This window comes from Oncorhynchus kisutch, linkage group LG5 (assembly GCF_002021735.2).
Source record: "Oncorhynchus kisutch isolate 150728-3 linkage group LG5, Okis_V2, whole genome shotgun sequence".
Taxonomy (NCBI): Eukaryota; Metazoa; Chordata; class Actinopteri; order Salmoniformes; family Salmonidae; genus Oncorhynchus; species Oncorhynchus kisutch.
In genome coordinates, this window is record NC_034178.2 from 24,673,288 (window position 1) to 24,689,106 (window position 15,819).

The following is a 15,819-nucleotide window of genomic DNA, read 5'->3' on the forward strand; positions in this document are numbered from 1 at the left end:
ATTAGTGAAGTCGGTTACTGATGTTGGGCTTTGTGCAGGCCAAAGGAATTCGATGGGGTTGAGGTCAGGGCTCTGTGCAAGCCAGTCAAGTTCTTCCACACCGATCTCGACAAACCATTTCTGTATGGACCACGCTTTGTACATTGGGGCATTGTCATGCTGAAACAGTAAAGGGCCCTCCCCAAACTGTTGCCATAAAGTTGGAAGCACAGAATCATCTAGAATGTCATTGTATGCTGTAGCGTTAAGATTTTCCTTCACTGAAACTAAGGGGCCTGGCCCGAACGACGAAAAACAACCCAACACCATTATTCCTCCTCCACCAAACTTTACAGTGGGCACTATGTATTTGAGAAGGTAGCATTCTCCTGGCATCTGCCAAACCCAGATTTGTCCGTCGGATTACCAGATGGTGAAGCGTGATTCATCACTCCAGAGAACGCGTTTCCACTGCTCCAGAGTCCAATGGTGGCAAGATTTACACCACTCCAGCCGATGCTTGGCATTGCGCAATGGTGATCTTAGGCTGCGTGCGGCTGCTTGGCCATGGAAACAAATGACATGAAGCTCCCTACAAACAGTTCTTGTGAAGGACATTGCTTCCAGAGTGCAACACTCTTCAGCACTAGGCAGTCCCGTTCTGTGAGCTTGTGTGGCCTACCAGTTCGCGGCTGAGCGTTTGTTTCTCCTAGATGTTTCCACTTCACAATAACAGCACTTACAGTTAGCCCGGGACAGCTCTAGCAGAGCAGAAATGTGACGAACTGACTTGTTGGAAAGGTGGCATCCTATGACGGTGCCACGTTGAAAGTCACTGAGCTCTTCAGTAAGGCCATTCAACTGCCACTGTTTGTCTATGAAGATTGCATGGCTGTGTGCTGGATTTTATACAAATGTCAGCAACGGGTGTGGCGCAAATAACCAAATTCACTAATTGGTATTGTTGTCCACATACTTTTTTATATGTAGTGTACACAGCATACAGTACCAGTCAAAAGTTTGGACATACCTACTCAAAGTTATTGAAATGTTTTGCATTGATTGACCTTCATGTCTTAAACCAATGATGGACTGTCATTTCTCTGTGCTTATTGGAGCTGTGTTTGCCATAATATGGACTTGGTATTTTACCAAAAAGGGCTATCTTCTGTATACCTCCCCTACCTTGTCACAATACAAGTGATTGGCTCAAAACGCATTAAGAAGAAAATAAATTCCACAACTTATCTTTTAACAGGTCACACCTGTTAATTGAAATGCATTACAGGTGACTATCTCATGAAGCTGGTTGAGAGAATGCCAAGAGTGTACAAAGCTGTCATCAAGGCAAAGGATGGCTACTTTGAAGAATCTCAATTATAAAACACTTTTTTGGTTACTACATGATTCCATGTGTTATTTCATAGTTTTGATGTCTTCACTATTATTCTACAATGTAGAAAACAGTAAAAAATAAGAAAAACCCTTGAATGAGTAGGTGTGTCAAAACTTTTGACTTGTACTATATATGTAAATGTATAACTTATTTACATATTATCCTCTGTTGCCCTATAAAACCTCTGTGACTGGAATGACTGTCGTTATGGGGATTAAATCATTATGGAGATGACATCACTATGGTGTTGGTGTCATTATGGTGACACTGTTATTACGGTGATGATGTCGTTATGCTGATGACGCCATTATGGAGATGATGTCGTTATGGTGTTGACGTCCCATGGAAACATTCTGCAAGCCATTTTAGGCAAACAATTCTGTCACCCTTCCCCTTCTCTGCGAGCCAGAAATGTGAGTAGAGTATAGTACACCGTGAGCAAGATCAAGATCGATAGGTACCTTTGGTTTGGGTTGAAAGTCTCTAGGAGTAGCTGGGAAAAAGTGTGTGGGAGGTCAAGAAGGAAAGGTAATATTTACAGTACCTTTATCTTTATAGGTGACCTAACACCAGAGCCACCGAGCTGAGCCCCCTAGTCTAGTCTATGACAGTGTGTCCATCCACACGCACGTGTTCTAGAACAATGTGTTTCGGTACTTGTCTAGTAAATGACAAATGTTTCAGTACTTGTTCAGTGGAGTTGAGCCTAGGAGAGTATGTCTAGGTACTCCCCCCCCCCCCCCCTCCGGGGGAGCTTAGCCCATCTAGTTAACTTTATGAGCGTATTCAGGTTCTGTTCTTGTTCTAGAACCGAGTCTTTGGGTTCTAAGACAGTGTATTAAGGTACTTGTTCTCTCCGGCCAGAGATGTCAACATGGAGGTCATGTCTCCTACAGCCATGTTAGGGAGCCCAGAGGGGGGCATGGTGATGGATGTCTGAGGGGTGGTGAGGCGGGACGAGGTCTGGGACGAACCCCCGTGGAGAGGAGGGTTGATGGGGCTGAATGACGAGGGGTCTGGATCATCGATGATGGAGGTAAAGTCTATCTGGGCGTTGTCCAGATCTAGGTTCTCCAGAGCATTGGAGATGGGGGTCGACTCATGAAGGTAGGCTAGGGACGCAGACTTATTGCCCTGGTGATCCATGTGGGTTACCATGTGCTGTTGGTGCTGGTTGAGGCAGGGCCCGGTCTGAGTTGCGTCCTGGTGAGGGTGGCTGATTTGTTGGATCTGCTGCTTGTCCATGTCAGAGTGCTGCATGTGGATCTGGCCAGAGTAGTACATGTTATTGTTGATGTTGTTTAAGGGGGGGAAGATCTCCTGGTGGGTCTGATGGGGGGTCATGTGGCCCTGGACAGGGGGCAGACGGACCACACGTCTGGGGCTGGAGGTAGAGTGGACTGGGCTGAGGTGGGGAGGACTGCCCAGGTACGCTCCACCTCCCTGGGACTGGAGACTATTCTGCCTGCTGACGGGCTTCCGGCACTGGGGGGGTCTTGGGACTACAGGAGCCCCCATATCCTGGCCGTAGCAGGACCCTGGGCCTCCAGGCAGACCCGTCATGGATACCTCCGTCGGGGGGATGGAGGAGCTAGAGCTGGGGACTCGGTTTTGTGCTGGGGGGCTCACCAGGTTCTGGTTGGTAGGGTAGCCTGGGTAGCTGGAGCCTGGGTTGGGGTAGAGATTATGTTGGTGTTGAGGACTATGCTGTTGCTGCATCATGGCCACCTGAAACAAATCAAATGAGATCAACATTTAGTTAAAGTGCTACGATAAATACTTCAAGACAAACAAACACACACATTTTCTTCAGGAAATTTCTTTGAAAATGTCACAAAACACTTTACAAAAAGAGGGGGAACAAAGAGCAGAAGAAAAAGGGAGAGGGAAAACAAGTCACCTGCTGTCCTGTCATGACCATGCTGTCTGACAGAGGAAGAGGTTTCCCGTCCACTCCTATCCCCCTCTGGTCCTGCTCCTGACCCCACATCAGAGCCTGCTGCGACTGCACATAGTTCCTCACCATCATCTCCTTCACCTGCATCATGGGTGTCTGGGAGCGACCCCCAGCACCCAGCGCAGCCGACCCCAGGCTGATGCCGCCGCTTTGGGGGAAGGAACCCTGCTGCTTCCCTTGCTGCATGGAGGCCTGGTTCTGGTTCTCCATACCTCCTCCATGGAAGTCACAGCTGGGGTTGGTGGTCCTCATCATGCCCTGGCCAGGCTGCCCTTGCTGGGGGTAACTGCTCTGGGAGGACATGGGTCGCATGGGCATGGGTGTCTGCCCTGGATGGGGCCTCTGCTGCTGGTGTTGATGGAGTTGCTTCTGGCAGGCATCTGGGTTGGCTAGGGCTGGGTGGTACTGCTGCTGTTCTGGTTTGATGATCAGTTTGTGTCCGCCATCAGGCTCTTGGGTGTACAAACCCTGTGTCTGGCCCTGCATAGAGCCCTGGTCCTGATACTGCATCTCCGTCTGAAGAACTCCATGAGTGGTCTGGACCTGGCTGCTCTCTACCCAGGCCCCTGTACCTCCATCGGGGCCACCTTGGTCCAGGCTGGGGTAGTGTGGTCCAGAGGGACTAAGCTGGCAGGTACTCATACTGTACTCAGCCTGCTGCAGCAAGATGTTGGACATCCCCTCTGGGTGAATGGGTCCCCCCTGCCCCACCTGGCCCTGACCTGGTCCTCTGGAGGTACCCTGGTAGTGCCCACCCTGCATGAACATCTGTCCCTGTGTCTGGTAGACCTGCTCTGGGCATCCCAGGCTGTCGTGGCTGGGTGATAACAGGCTGGTGGGACCCCCCATGTGGTGGGACTGGTAGCCCAGGAAGCCTCTCTCTCCCGGGGAAAGCATCATGCAGTGGTTCCTGGAATCCATGGTTCCTCCATGGTAGTCTGTAGCCATGGCCTCCATCATGACATTCTCTGTAATGCTGGGTGGCCGCGGCGAATACATGTGGCGTGCGATGTTGGCGTCTGACCCACAATGCTGCAGGGCGTTCCTCCGGCCCATCATGGCCACATTATTCAGGCTGTTGAAGCGTTGCACCTTGGGAAACAAAATCAAATCAACATTTATTTAAAAAGTGTAAATACTCAAATACATAGCTAGCAACAACAATAAAGCAGTCTTAGTAATTGAATCTACTACTTCTACCAAGAACAATGACAACCTTGGGAAGGGCCTGTGGGTCGCCGGTGGAGCGGACAGGGTCGCTGGCACGCCGGGTGGCATTCCCTGGGGCTTGGTGCGGGTAGATGACCCCAGTGCCATACTCCCCCGTGTTGGCACTGTGTCTCCTCTGACCCCCCTGCTGCAGGAACGCAGGTAGCGGCTGACCCTGGGGATAATAATAATTGGATAGCACATTTCATAAATTTACATTTTTGTCATTTAGCAGATGCTCTTATCAGGAGCAACTTAAAGGAGCAATTAGGGTTAAGTGCCTTGCTCAAGGGCACATAGACAAATTCTTCACCTATCAGTTACTGGGCCAACGCTCCTAACCGCTAGGCTACCTGCCTCCAACTCAAGTTGCTGTCCATAATAAAATAAATAAAAGCAAAGAATGCTAAAACAAATACATAGGAATAAGATATTCAAAAGAATACAAAACTAGCCATATTGAGAGTTGCAAAATTCCCAAATTCCCAGGTTTTCCAGAATTCAGAAAAGCTGGACATATTGAGAAAGTTACCAGAATTTTGCAACCTAAGCCAGACTAATTAAAAACAAAACTAACAAGATAAGTCTGCACCTGGTACTCGCTGAGGAGCACTCCTCGTCTCCCGGGTGTCCCTGCTCCCTGTTCCATACTGGACAGTGGGGTAGGGGGTGGGCCGCCAGTTGCTGCTGCATACTTAGCCTTCAGGCTGTATTGCTGAGCGGGTGTTAGACAAGGCAGACCTGGCAACCCTCCTCCCCCTCCAACACCATGGCAGAGCCCTCTTCGGCGGCTGGTCTCAGGGGAGAGGGGGTCACCTCCTCCCTGGTCAGGACCCAGGAACCCTTAAATTGAATTAGAAATTGAGTTATTAAACTAAACTAGAAGGTCATTTTCCATTAAGAAAAATTGTGGGACTTGCTTCAGCTCTTTAAAAGTATTTTTGCGGTAGTGGAGGAAGTTTACATTTTTTTATTGAAGAAGTGAAAATATGGTCAAAGGTTAACATATAAATAAATATATATAAACCTTATTACTTTGGAGTATGGGGTAGTTAGATCACATATTAGAGCGCAAATAACTATACTTGTACTCATAAGGAATTAGAAAAGTTTTAAGCTATCATTTGGGGAGAGAAATATGATGGTGCGTCTAGTGGAAGAAGTTTAGAAGTTAGTTTGTGTTGAAAAATGTAGGCTGGTGTAGTAGATAATTGATTGGAGCCTTCAGTGGGAGACTAGATAATAGTATTATTATTAGTAAATAGCCCAGAAGTACCAGTAGCAGTATATTTTGCCGTACTAATAGTGCATGTTTTAGTTACAGTGCATTCAGAAAGTATTCAGACCCCTTGACTGTTTCCACATTTTGTTAAGTTACAGCCTTATTCTAAAATTGATTAAATTATTTTTCCCTCATCCATCTACACACAATACCCCATTATGACAAAGCAAAAACAGGTTTTAGACATTTTTGCACATTAAAAAAATAATAACAAAAATACCTTTATTTACATCAGTATTTAGACCCTTTGCTATGAGACTCAAAATTGAGCTCAGGTGCATCCTGTTTCCATTGATCATCATTGAGATGTTTCTACAACTTGATTGTAGAATGGATGGAGGTACAGAGCCCTGGGTAGAGAGCAGCCAGGTCCAGACCACTCAAGGAGTTCTACAGACGGAGATGCAGTATCTAACCCTAACCCTTTGGTAAATTCAAGTGATTGGACATGATTTGGAAAGGCACACACCAGTCTATATAAGATCCCACAGTTGGCAGTGCATGTCAGAGCAAAAACCAAGCCATGAGGTCGAAGGAATTCTCCGTAGAGCTCCGAGACAGGATTGTGTCGAGGCACAGATCTGGGGAAGGATACCAAAACATTTCTGCAGCATTGAAGGTCCCCAGGAACACAGTGGCCTCCATCATTCTTAAATGTAAGAAGTTTTGGAGAACCAAGGCTCTTCCTAGAGCTGGCAGCCCGGCCAAACTGAGCAATTGGGGGAGAAGGGCCTTGGTCAGGGAGGTGAACAAGAACCTGACGGTCACTCTGATAAAGTTCCAGAGTTCCTCTGTGGGAACGGGAGAACCTTTCAGAAGTACAACCATCTCTGCAGCACTCCACATATCAGGCCTTTATGGTAGAATAACCAGACTAAAGCCACTCCTTAGTAAAAGGCACATGACAGCCCGCTTGGAGTTTGCCAAATGCCACCTAAAAACTCTCAGACCATGAGAAACAAGATTCTCTTGTCTGATGAAACCAAGATTGAACTCTTTGGCCTGAATGCCAAGCGTCACATCTGGAGGTAACCCTACAGTGAAGCATGGTGGTGGCAGCATCATGCTGTGGGGATGTTTTTCCGCGGCAGGGGCTGGGAGACTAGTCAGGATTGGAGCAAAGAACAGAGAGATCCTTGATGAAAATCTGCTCCAGATTGCTCAGGACCTTCCAACAGGACAGGACAACGGATAAGTCTCAATGTCATTCAGTGGCCCAGCCAGAGCCCAGACTTGAACATGATCGAACATCTCTGGAGAGACCTGAAAGTAGCTGTGCAGTGACGCTCCCCATCCAACAAGACAGAGCTTGAGAGGATCTGCAGAGAAGAATGGGGGGAATTCCCTAAATACAGGTGTGCCAAGCTTGTAGCGTCATACCTAAGAAGACTTGAGGCTGGAATCGCTGTCAAAGGTGCTTCAAGAAAGTATTGAGTAAAGGGTCTGAATACTTATTTAAATGTGATATTTAAAAAAATTGTAATACATTTACAAAAATGTCTAAAATCCTGTTTTAGCTTTGTCATTATTGGGTATTGTGTGTTGATTGATGAGGGGGAAAAACGACAGAAACTATTTTAGAATAAGGCTGTAACGTAACAAAATGTGGAAAAAGTCAAGGGATCTGAATACTTTCTGAATGCACTGTATGTAGGCCATGGGTTAGCTATAGTAAGTGAAGTCGCTATTGTAGTTTGGTTAGTGAGTGTGCGGGTTGTTATAGTGTGTTAGTTTAGTGGGTTGGAGTGAGCTGTGTGGCATAATCAGTCATACTGTATATGCTCCCTCAGCAGTGATCCCCCTGTTAATGATTACAGTTACAGGTAAAATAAAGTAATTAGCAACGTAATCCTTTGGATTAGTCAAAATTATACACTTTTGATTACTTTTTGATCACTATAGAAACTATAGCATTATTTTGTTTAGTAGCCTAACATGACTATTTACAAATTGGGGACTAGTGTGAGAGCAGAAATATCTTATAATTCACATTTTTTATATATGTGTGAAAGCATAAATGTGGTAAAGAGGTCAATCAAACTCGATCAAAACAATGGAATTGCATGGAAACGTGTGGGGGAAAGGGCCGTGGGGGTAAGATCCCGAACTCCTCATTGCCCAAAGTGTCATGCCCTGATCTGTTTCACCTGTCCTTGTGATTGTGTCCACCCCCTCCAGGTGTTGCTTATTTTCCCCGGTGTATTTATCCCTGTGTTTCCTGTCTCTCTGTGCCAGTTCGTCTAGTATGTTCAAGTCAACCAACGTGTTTTCCCCGTGCTCCTGCTTTTTCGACTCTCTTTTTGCTAGTCCTCCCGGTTTTGACACTTGCCTGTTTCTGGACTCTGTACCCGCCTGTCTTGACCTCGAGCCTGCCTGCCAATCTGTACCTCCTGGACTCTGAATTGGTTTTGACCTTTTGCCAGTCCATGACGATTCTCTTGCCTACCCTTTTGGATTGTAAACAATATCAAAGACTCAAACCATCTGCCTCCCATGTCTGAATGTGGGTCTCGCCTTGTGCCCTTATACATATCAACATTTGGCCACATTTAGGCTATTGTTTGTGTATTCAAATCAAACCAATTGTATTAGTCACATGCACTAAAATGCTTACTTAGAACCCCCGAACCAACAATGCAGTTTAAAAAATATGAATAAGAAATAAAAGGAACAAGTAAAGAGCAGAAGTAAAATAACAATAGCGAGACTATATACCAGTACAGCCAATGTGCGGGGGCACCGGTTAGTTGAGGTAATATGTACATGTAGGTAGAGTCATTAAAGTAACTATGCATAGATAATAACAAAGTAGTAGTGGCGTAAAAGAGGTGGTGGGGGGAGGCAATGCAAATAGTCTGGGTTGACATTTTGATTAGATGTTCAGGAGTCTTTTGGCTTGGGGTAGAAGCTGTTTAGAAGCCTCTTGGACATAGACTTGGCACTCCGGTACCTATTGCTGTGTGGTAGCAGAGGGGACAGTCTATGACTATATGTCTTTGACAATTTTTTAGGGCCGTCCTCTGACACCGCCTGGTATAGAGGTCCTGGATAGCAGGAAGCCTGACCCCGGTGATGTACCGTGCACACTACCTTCTGTAGTGCCTTGCAGTCGGATGCCAAGCAGTTTCCATACCAGACAGTTAGGCTGGTGGTGCCACTGTAGAACTTTCGGAAGATCTGAGGACCCATGCCAAATCTTTTCAGTCTTCTGAGGGGGAATAGGCTTTGTCGTGTCCTCTTCACGACTGTCTTGCTGTGCTTGGACCATGTTAGTTTGTTTATGTGGACACCAAGGAACTTGAAGCTCTCAAACTTCTCCATTACAGCCCTGTCGATGAGAATGGGGGGGATGCTCCTTTTCCTGTAGTCCACAATCATCTCCTTTGTCTTGATCACGTTGAGGGAGAGGTTGTTGTCCTGGCACCCCACGATCAGGTCTCTGACCTCCTCCCTATAGGCTGTCTCGTCGTTTTCAGTAATCCGGCATACCACTGTTGTGTCATCGGCAAACTTAATAATGGTGTTGGAGTCTTGCCTGGCCATGCAGTCAAGAGTGAACAGGGAGTACAGGAGGGGACTGAGCACGCACCTCTGAGGGGCGCATGTGTTGAGGATCAGCGTGGCGGATGTGTTGTTACATACCCTTACCACCTGGGGGTGGCCCGTCAGGAAGTCCAGGTTCCAGTTGCAGAGGGAGGTGTTTAGTCAAAGGATCCTTAGCTCTATTGATGAGCTTTGAGGGCACTATGGTGTTCAACGCTGAGCTGTAGTCAATTAATAGCATTCTCACGTAGGTGTTCCTTTTGTCCAGGTGGAAAGGGCAGTGTGTAGTGCAATAGAGATTGCATAATCTGTGGATCTATTAGGGCGTAATGCAAATTTGGGTGGGTCTACAGTTTCTGGGATAATGGTGTTGATGTGAGCCATGACCAGCCTTTCAAAGCACTTCATGGCGACAGACGTGAGTGCGACGGGTCAGTAGGCATTTAGTCAGGTTACCTTTAGTGTTCTTGGGCACAGGGACTATGGTGGTCTGCTTAAAACATGTTGGAATTACAGACTCGGACAGGGAGAGAATTCACTGACATTGAAAATGTCAGTGAAGACACTTGCCAGTTGGTCAGCGCATGCTCGCAGCACATGCCCTGGTAATCCGTCTGGCTCTGCGGCCTTGTGAATGTTGACCTGTTTAAATTCTTACTCACATCGGCTGCGGAGAGCGTGATCACACACTCGTCCAGAAACAGCTGGTGCTCTCATGCATGTTTCAATATTTGCCTCGATACAACATTATGGTCAGATTTGCCAAATGGAGGGCGAGTGGAGTGTAAGCGTCTCTGTGTGTGGAGTAAAGGTGGTATAGAGTTTTTTTCCCTCTGGTTGTACATTTAATATGCTGATAGTAATTTGGTAAAACTGATTAAGTTTACCTGCAATAAAGTCCCCAGCCACTAGGAGCGCCACCTCTGGATGAGCATTTTCCTTTTTGCTTATGGCAGAATACAGCTCATTGAGTGCGGTCTTGGTGCCAGCATCGGTCTGTGGTGGTATGTAGACGACTACGAAAAATACAGATGAAAACTCTCTAGGTAGATAGTGTGGTCTACAGCTTATCATGAGATACTTTACCTCAGGCGGAAAAAAAACCTTGAGACTTCCTTAGATGTCGTGCACCAGCTGTTGTTTACAAATATACATAGTCCGCCCCCCTTGTCTTACCAGATGGCGCTGTTCTGTCCTGCCGATACAGCATATAACCAGCCAGATGTATGTAGATAATGTTACAGTTTTTAATGTCCTGTTGGTAGTTTAATCTTCCTCGTAGGTCGTCGATGTTATTTTATTTTCCAATGATTGCATGTTAGCTAGTAGAACTGAAGGCAGTGGGGGTTTATTCGATCGCCTACAAATTCTCAGAAGGCAGCCCGACCTCTGTCCTTTTTTGCTCCGTCTTCTCTTCACGCAAATGATGGGGATTTGGGCCTGTTCCCGGGAAAGCAGTATATCCTATTTCACACTATGTTGAGGTAAAAATAGGAGTATAATGCTTTATGGATGTTAACCTTAACACATTGTCATTGTCACCAATCAACTGCATTACAGTTAAAAACGATCTTGACTACAACCACTGATTTCTGTATGGTAGCTATGCTAACCAGCTTATACGAACAGGAGTTAGCATTTAGTAGTCACTTCTTCTAAACCTGAAAAGGGACAAGGTCTAAATGTTATACAGCGAAAGCGGTCAAATAGTGTATATCCAAATCAGACTTAACATTATGGGTCTGTTACAATACACCATGACAGATTTGACAAATATCTACTTTGTTAGATAAGATTTGTTGAATGTGTGCCAATCTGGTCAATGGAACGTCTGCATTCCATTGACCCCTTTACTGCATCACAGTGTTCCATACTAAAGTTTTCAGTGATTTGGTCACACCAAAATTTGGTTCCAGTGTCACGCAATAGAAAAAAATTATAGCTCTTCATTAAGAAGTGATCTAGACTATGATGGTATGACTCAATAAATTAATTGTCTAATCTAACAAGTTCATGCAGGAAATTCCAGATATTTTGATGCACAACCTAAACCTGTGATTGTCATGAATTTTGTTGTATTATTTTACTGCCAAAATAGGGTTCCTGATTTATAAAAATGTTTGTTCAATAGAGATAGACAAATGTATCTTTTGGGGCACTAATATCCCATAGGCTAATTCATTTGGGGCTAATTCACCACCTGAGGAAGTGGTTAGCTAGATCAGTTACTCTAAATAATATAGACTAATATTTAGGCTACTTATAGTTAGCAGCATAATTTATATCAGTAAATTGAATGCACTCACCTTGAGTGGCCTGGCGTGTTCAATATTAAGTTGATACATAATATTCAGACCTACAGAAAGCTTGGCCCTCTTCTCCTCTACAGTAACAACAGTGCTTGCGTTCAAGACAGTGTTTTTCCCTCTATCGCATTGAGCTTTTTTTCAGATGTCCAGATGACTGTTTGATTGACCATTCGGCCTTCATTAAACGTGTTCGAATACAAGATTAGCTATCAACCCTTGATGGACAATCAGCAGAACAATAAAATCTTTAAGCATGTGAGATGTCTTGAGGGTGCGCTAAATGACAGCAACGCTGACAGTTTAATAAATTCCTCCTTTTGATATTAGGTGAAGTCTCATTTTCACCTCATATAACACCTGGTTTACTTCTCAATAGGTGGTCCTGGTAAATCATGACATAGCTGGAGTGGGGGGGGGGGGGGGCTCTTCTATTGTTCCTCAAGCAAGGGGGGGGGGCCGAAGACATCACAGATTCCTATCAGACCAACTCCTTGAACGCCCTACTCCTTGAAGTTTGTAGTTGTCTAAAAAAACACTAAAAACAAAATAAGCACTGGAAGACATCTTTAAGAATGTAACTGTAATCCGATTACACATTTTGAAAAAGTAATCCGAGCTGATTACAGTTCATATTTGTAATCGGTTCCATAGTCCCTGTTACATTAAATCCATTAGTACCCAACCCTGTCCCCCAATGCTATGATTTGTTTGGTAAAATATGTTTCTATTCTGATTTCAGATTGTAATAGCAGAGAAGTAGACTAAGATTTCATACCTCCAAGTTTTTATCTAGCTTGTTGGGAAAATGGTCAAAGTAGCTGATTTGTGTCAAAAGTCACAAAGTTAACTCATCGTCTCATGCTTAGATTGTGCTTACCAAGTGCAAAAATTTGAAATTTCTTAAAGCTCTATGAAAGTTAATTCAACAGTGGGTAGTTAGCTTAATGAATGTAATGGATGCGGTTGCTAAAACAGCCGTACCTCCTGATTGGTAGAGGTTATATCTGATCTGTTCTTATTTCAGATGTAAATAACAGATGTCATACGCTCTAAGTTGTTGTCAAAAGTGCTCTTTCCTGATCCTTTCTCAGCGTTTATGGACGTCCCTCTTCAATTCAAACCACAGATTCTCAATGAGGTTTAAGTCCAGAGACAAATATTGCCATTGCAAAATGTTGATTTTGTGGTCAATTAACCATTTCTTAGTGGACTTTGATGTGTGCTTGGGGTTATTGTCTTGCTGGAAGAGCCACTTGCAGCCAAGTTTCAGCCTCCTAGCAGAGGCAAGTATATTTTTGGCTAAAATGTCCATGCGTCCTCCGAAACATGACCCCGCCAAGCCACACTGCTTCTTGCGGAGGAAACACAGTACAGCTGGCGACCGAGGTCAGCGTGCATGCACCCGGGACAAGGACATCCCAGCTGGCCAAACCCTCCCATAACCCGGACAACGCTGGTCCAATTGTGCACCGCCTCATGGGTCTCCAGGTCGCAGCCTGCTGTGACACAGCCAGGATCAAACCCGGAACTGTAGTGCCTTAGAACGCTGCACCTCTTGGGAGGCCAAGGAAATCCTTTTTAATGCAGCTTTTTTGAAAGATATGCAGTTCAACTACGTGATAAGTGTTGCTCTCCACTTTCTGGAGGACCGAGTTTTGAAATCAGTGGAATTACAGCATGATAGCTAAGGAGATGGAGAAAATTCTAGCGTTTGAATGCAAATATGCAGAGGGAGTTGAAAAGAGAACACACAGAAGGCTGCTGTATAAAACACCTGTCTCCGGATTACATCTTCAAACTAAGGGCCGCCATAGCATCCGTGGCAGAGAGGGAGAAGCGTCAGTCCATGTAAGATGGCTACATTTTCAAATATTACACATTTCTAATTTTATCAGAAAGTCGTTTTCATTTCAAGTTAGTGTACTGTTAGCTAGCTAACGTTAGCTGGCAGGCTCGCTAGCTAACGTTACATGTATGATCTGTGTAGTTATATTATTCGTATCTCAGAGCCATTTGCTATAGAAGTTATAGACTACTGTTAGCTAAACCGGAAAGGACCCTGTCTTTCAAAGATAATTCATAAAAATCAAAATAACGTCATAGATCTTCATTGTAAAGGGTTTAAACACTGTTTCCCATGCTTGTTCAATGAACCATAAATAATGAATGAACATGCACCTGTTGAACGGTCGTTAAGACACTAACAGCTTACAGACGGTAGGCAATTAAGGTCACAGTTATGAAAACTTAGGACACTAAAAGAGGCCTTTCACCTGACTCTGAAATACACCAAAAGAAAGATGCCCAGTGTCCCTGCTCATCTGCGTGCACGTGCCTTAGGCATGCTGCAAGGAGGCATGAGGACTGCAGATGTGGCCAGAGCAAAACATTGCAATGTCCGTACTGTGAGACGCCTAAGACAGCGCTACAGGGAGACAAGACGGACAGCTGATCGTCCTCGCAGTGGCAGACCACATGTAAACAACACCTGCACAGGATCGATACATCCGTACATCATACCTGCGGGACAGGTACAGGATGGCAACAACAACAGTCCGAGTTACACCAGGAATGCACAATCACTCCATCACTGCTCAGACTTTTTAATAGGCTGAGAGAGGCTAGACTGAGGGCTTGTAGACCTGTTGTAAGGCAGGTCCTCACCAGACATCACCTCCAACAACGTCACCTATGGGCACAAACCCACAGTCGCTGGACCAGACTGGACTGGCAAAAAGTGCTCTTCACTGACGCAGTTTTGTCTCACCAGTGGTGATGATCAGATTCGTGTTTATCGTCGAATTAATGAGAATTAGACCGAGGTCTGTATTCTAGAGCGGGATCGATTTGGAGGTGGAGGGTCCGTCATGGTCTGGGGCGGTGTGTCACAGCATCATCGGACTGAGCTTGTTGTCATTGCAGGCAATCTCAACGCTGTGCGTTACTGGGAAGACATCCTCCTCCCTCATGTGGTACCATTCCTGCAGGCTCATCCTGACATGACCCTCTAGCATGACAATTGCCACCAGCCATACTGCTTGTTCTGTGCGTAATTTCCTGCAAGACAGGAATGTCAGTGTTCTGCCATGGCCAGCGAAGAGCCCAGATCTCAATCCCATTGAGCACGTCTGGGACCTGTTGGATCGGAGGGTGAGGGCTAGGGCCATTCCTCCCAGAAATGTCCACGAACTTGCAAGTGCCTTGGTGGAAGAGTGGGGTAACATCTCACAGCAAGAACTGGCAAATCTGGTGCATTCCATGAGGAGGAGATGCACTGCAGTACTTAATGCAGCTGGTGGCCACACCAGATACTGACTGTTACTTTTGATTTTGACCTCCCCTTTGTTCAATTTGTTCAATTTATTCAATTTCTGTTAGTCACATGTCTGTGCAACTTGTTCAGTTTGTCTCAGTTGTTGAATCTTGTTATGGTCATACAAAATATTTACACACGTTAAGTTTGCTGAAAATAAACGCTGTTGACAGTGAGAGGACATTTATTTTTTTGCTGAGTTTAGCTAACATTGAACCTGGTTGGTTAGCTACCTCCAGATTCATGCAAGGTAGTAACGTTATGAGTTGGGATTATGGTTCATTGTCTGAACAAAAGACCGCACTATGCAAGTAACGATTTCAGTAGAATGTTAATGATGTCACTGCGACAACTGTTGATAGACGTAGCTGGTAAATTCGAGAGTGGAGAATAACTGACGAATTTACGAACGCTCAACACCTGTTGAATATGGCCGGTGTCAGTAAACGTTGGCAAAAAAGCATAATTATATTGTTGCCAGCAGCACAGTTGCATTCACCAACACTCTAGATAACATAAAAACAGCCACACCAGCTCTGCTAGGGCGAGTAACATGGTCAGTGAGCTGTTCTCTCATTTGTGTCTGGAAGTAGCTAGCAAGCTAGTCAAGGTTAACTTGGATGCTTGACTGCTGTAGTTAGGTCAGAACACTTGGATCAACCCTACTCCTCGGCCAGCGAAACGCTGTGAATTTACGAATTGACAATCTGACAACGCTCTGGGTTTAGGAACATCCAGAGGGCACTCTGAGCACACTCTGGCACTCCAGATTAAATGTACGAACACACCCGTAGTGTAAACCAGGCTTTAGTCTTGAAACTTTGGTTGTTT

The 15,819-nt window shown here is 45.3% G+C and overlaps 1 protein-coding gene across 1 annotated transcript in view; it reads right to left on the reverse strand.

Annotated features, from left to right (window-relative positions):
- Positions 1 to 1,409: 1,409 nt before the first annotated feature.
- LOC109890135 (zinc finger protein GLI1) overlaps positions 1,410 to 15,819 on the reverse strand; it is a 109,369-nt gene continuing 94,959 nt past the window's right edge. The window contains exons 14-17 of the mRNA XM_031824712.1: positions 5,134 to 5,384; positions 4,549 to 4,716; positions 3,276 to 4,424; positions 1,410 to 3,103 (exon numbers count right to left, since the gene is read on the reverse strand). Of these exons, the coding sequence (XP_031680572.1) occupies positions 2,201 to 3,103; positions 3,276 to 4,424; positions 4,549 to 4,716; positions 5,134 to 5,384 (2,471 nt within the window). The 3' untranslated portion in view covers positions 1,410 to 2,200. The remainder of the gene's footprint in view (positions 3,104 to 3,275; positions 4,425 to 4,548; positions 4,717 to 5,133; positions 5,385 to 15,819) is intronic.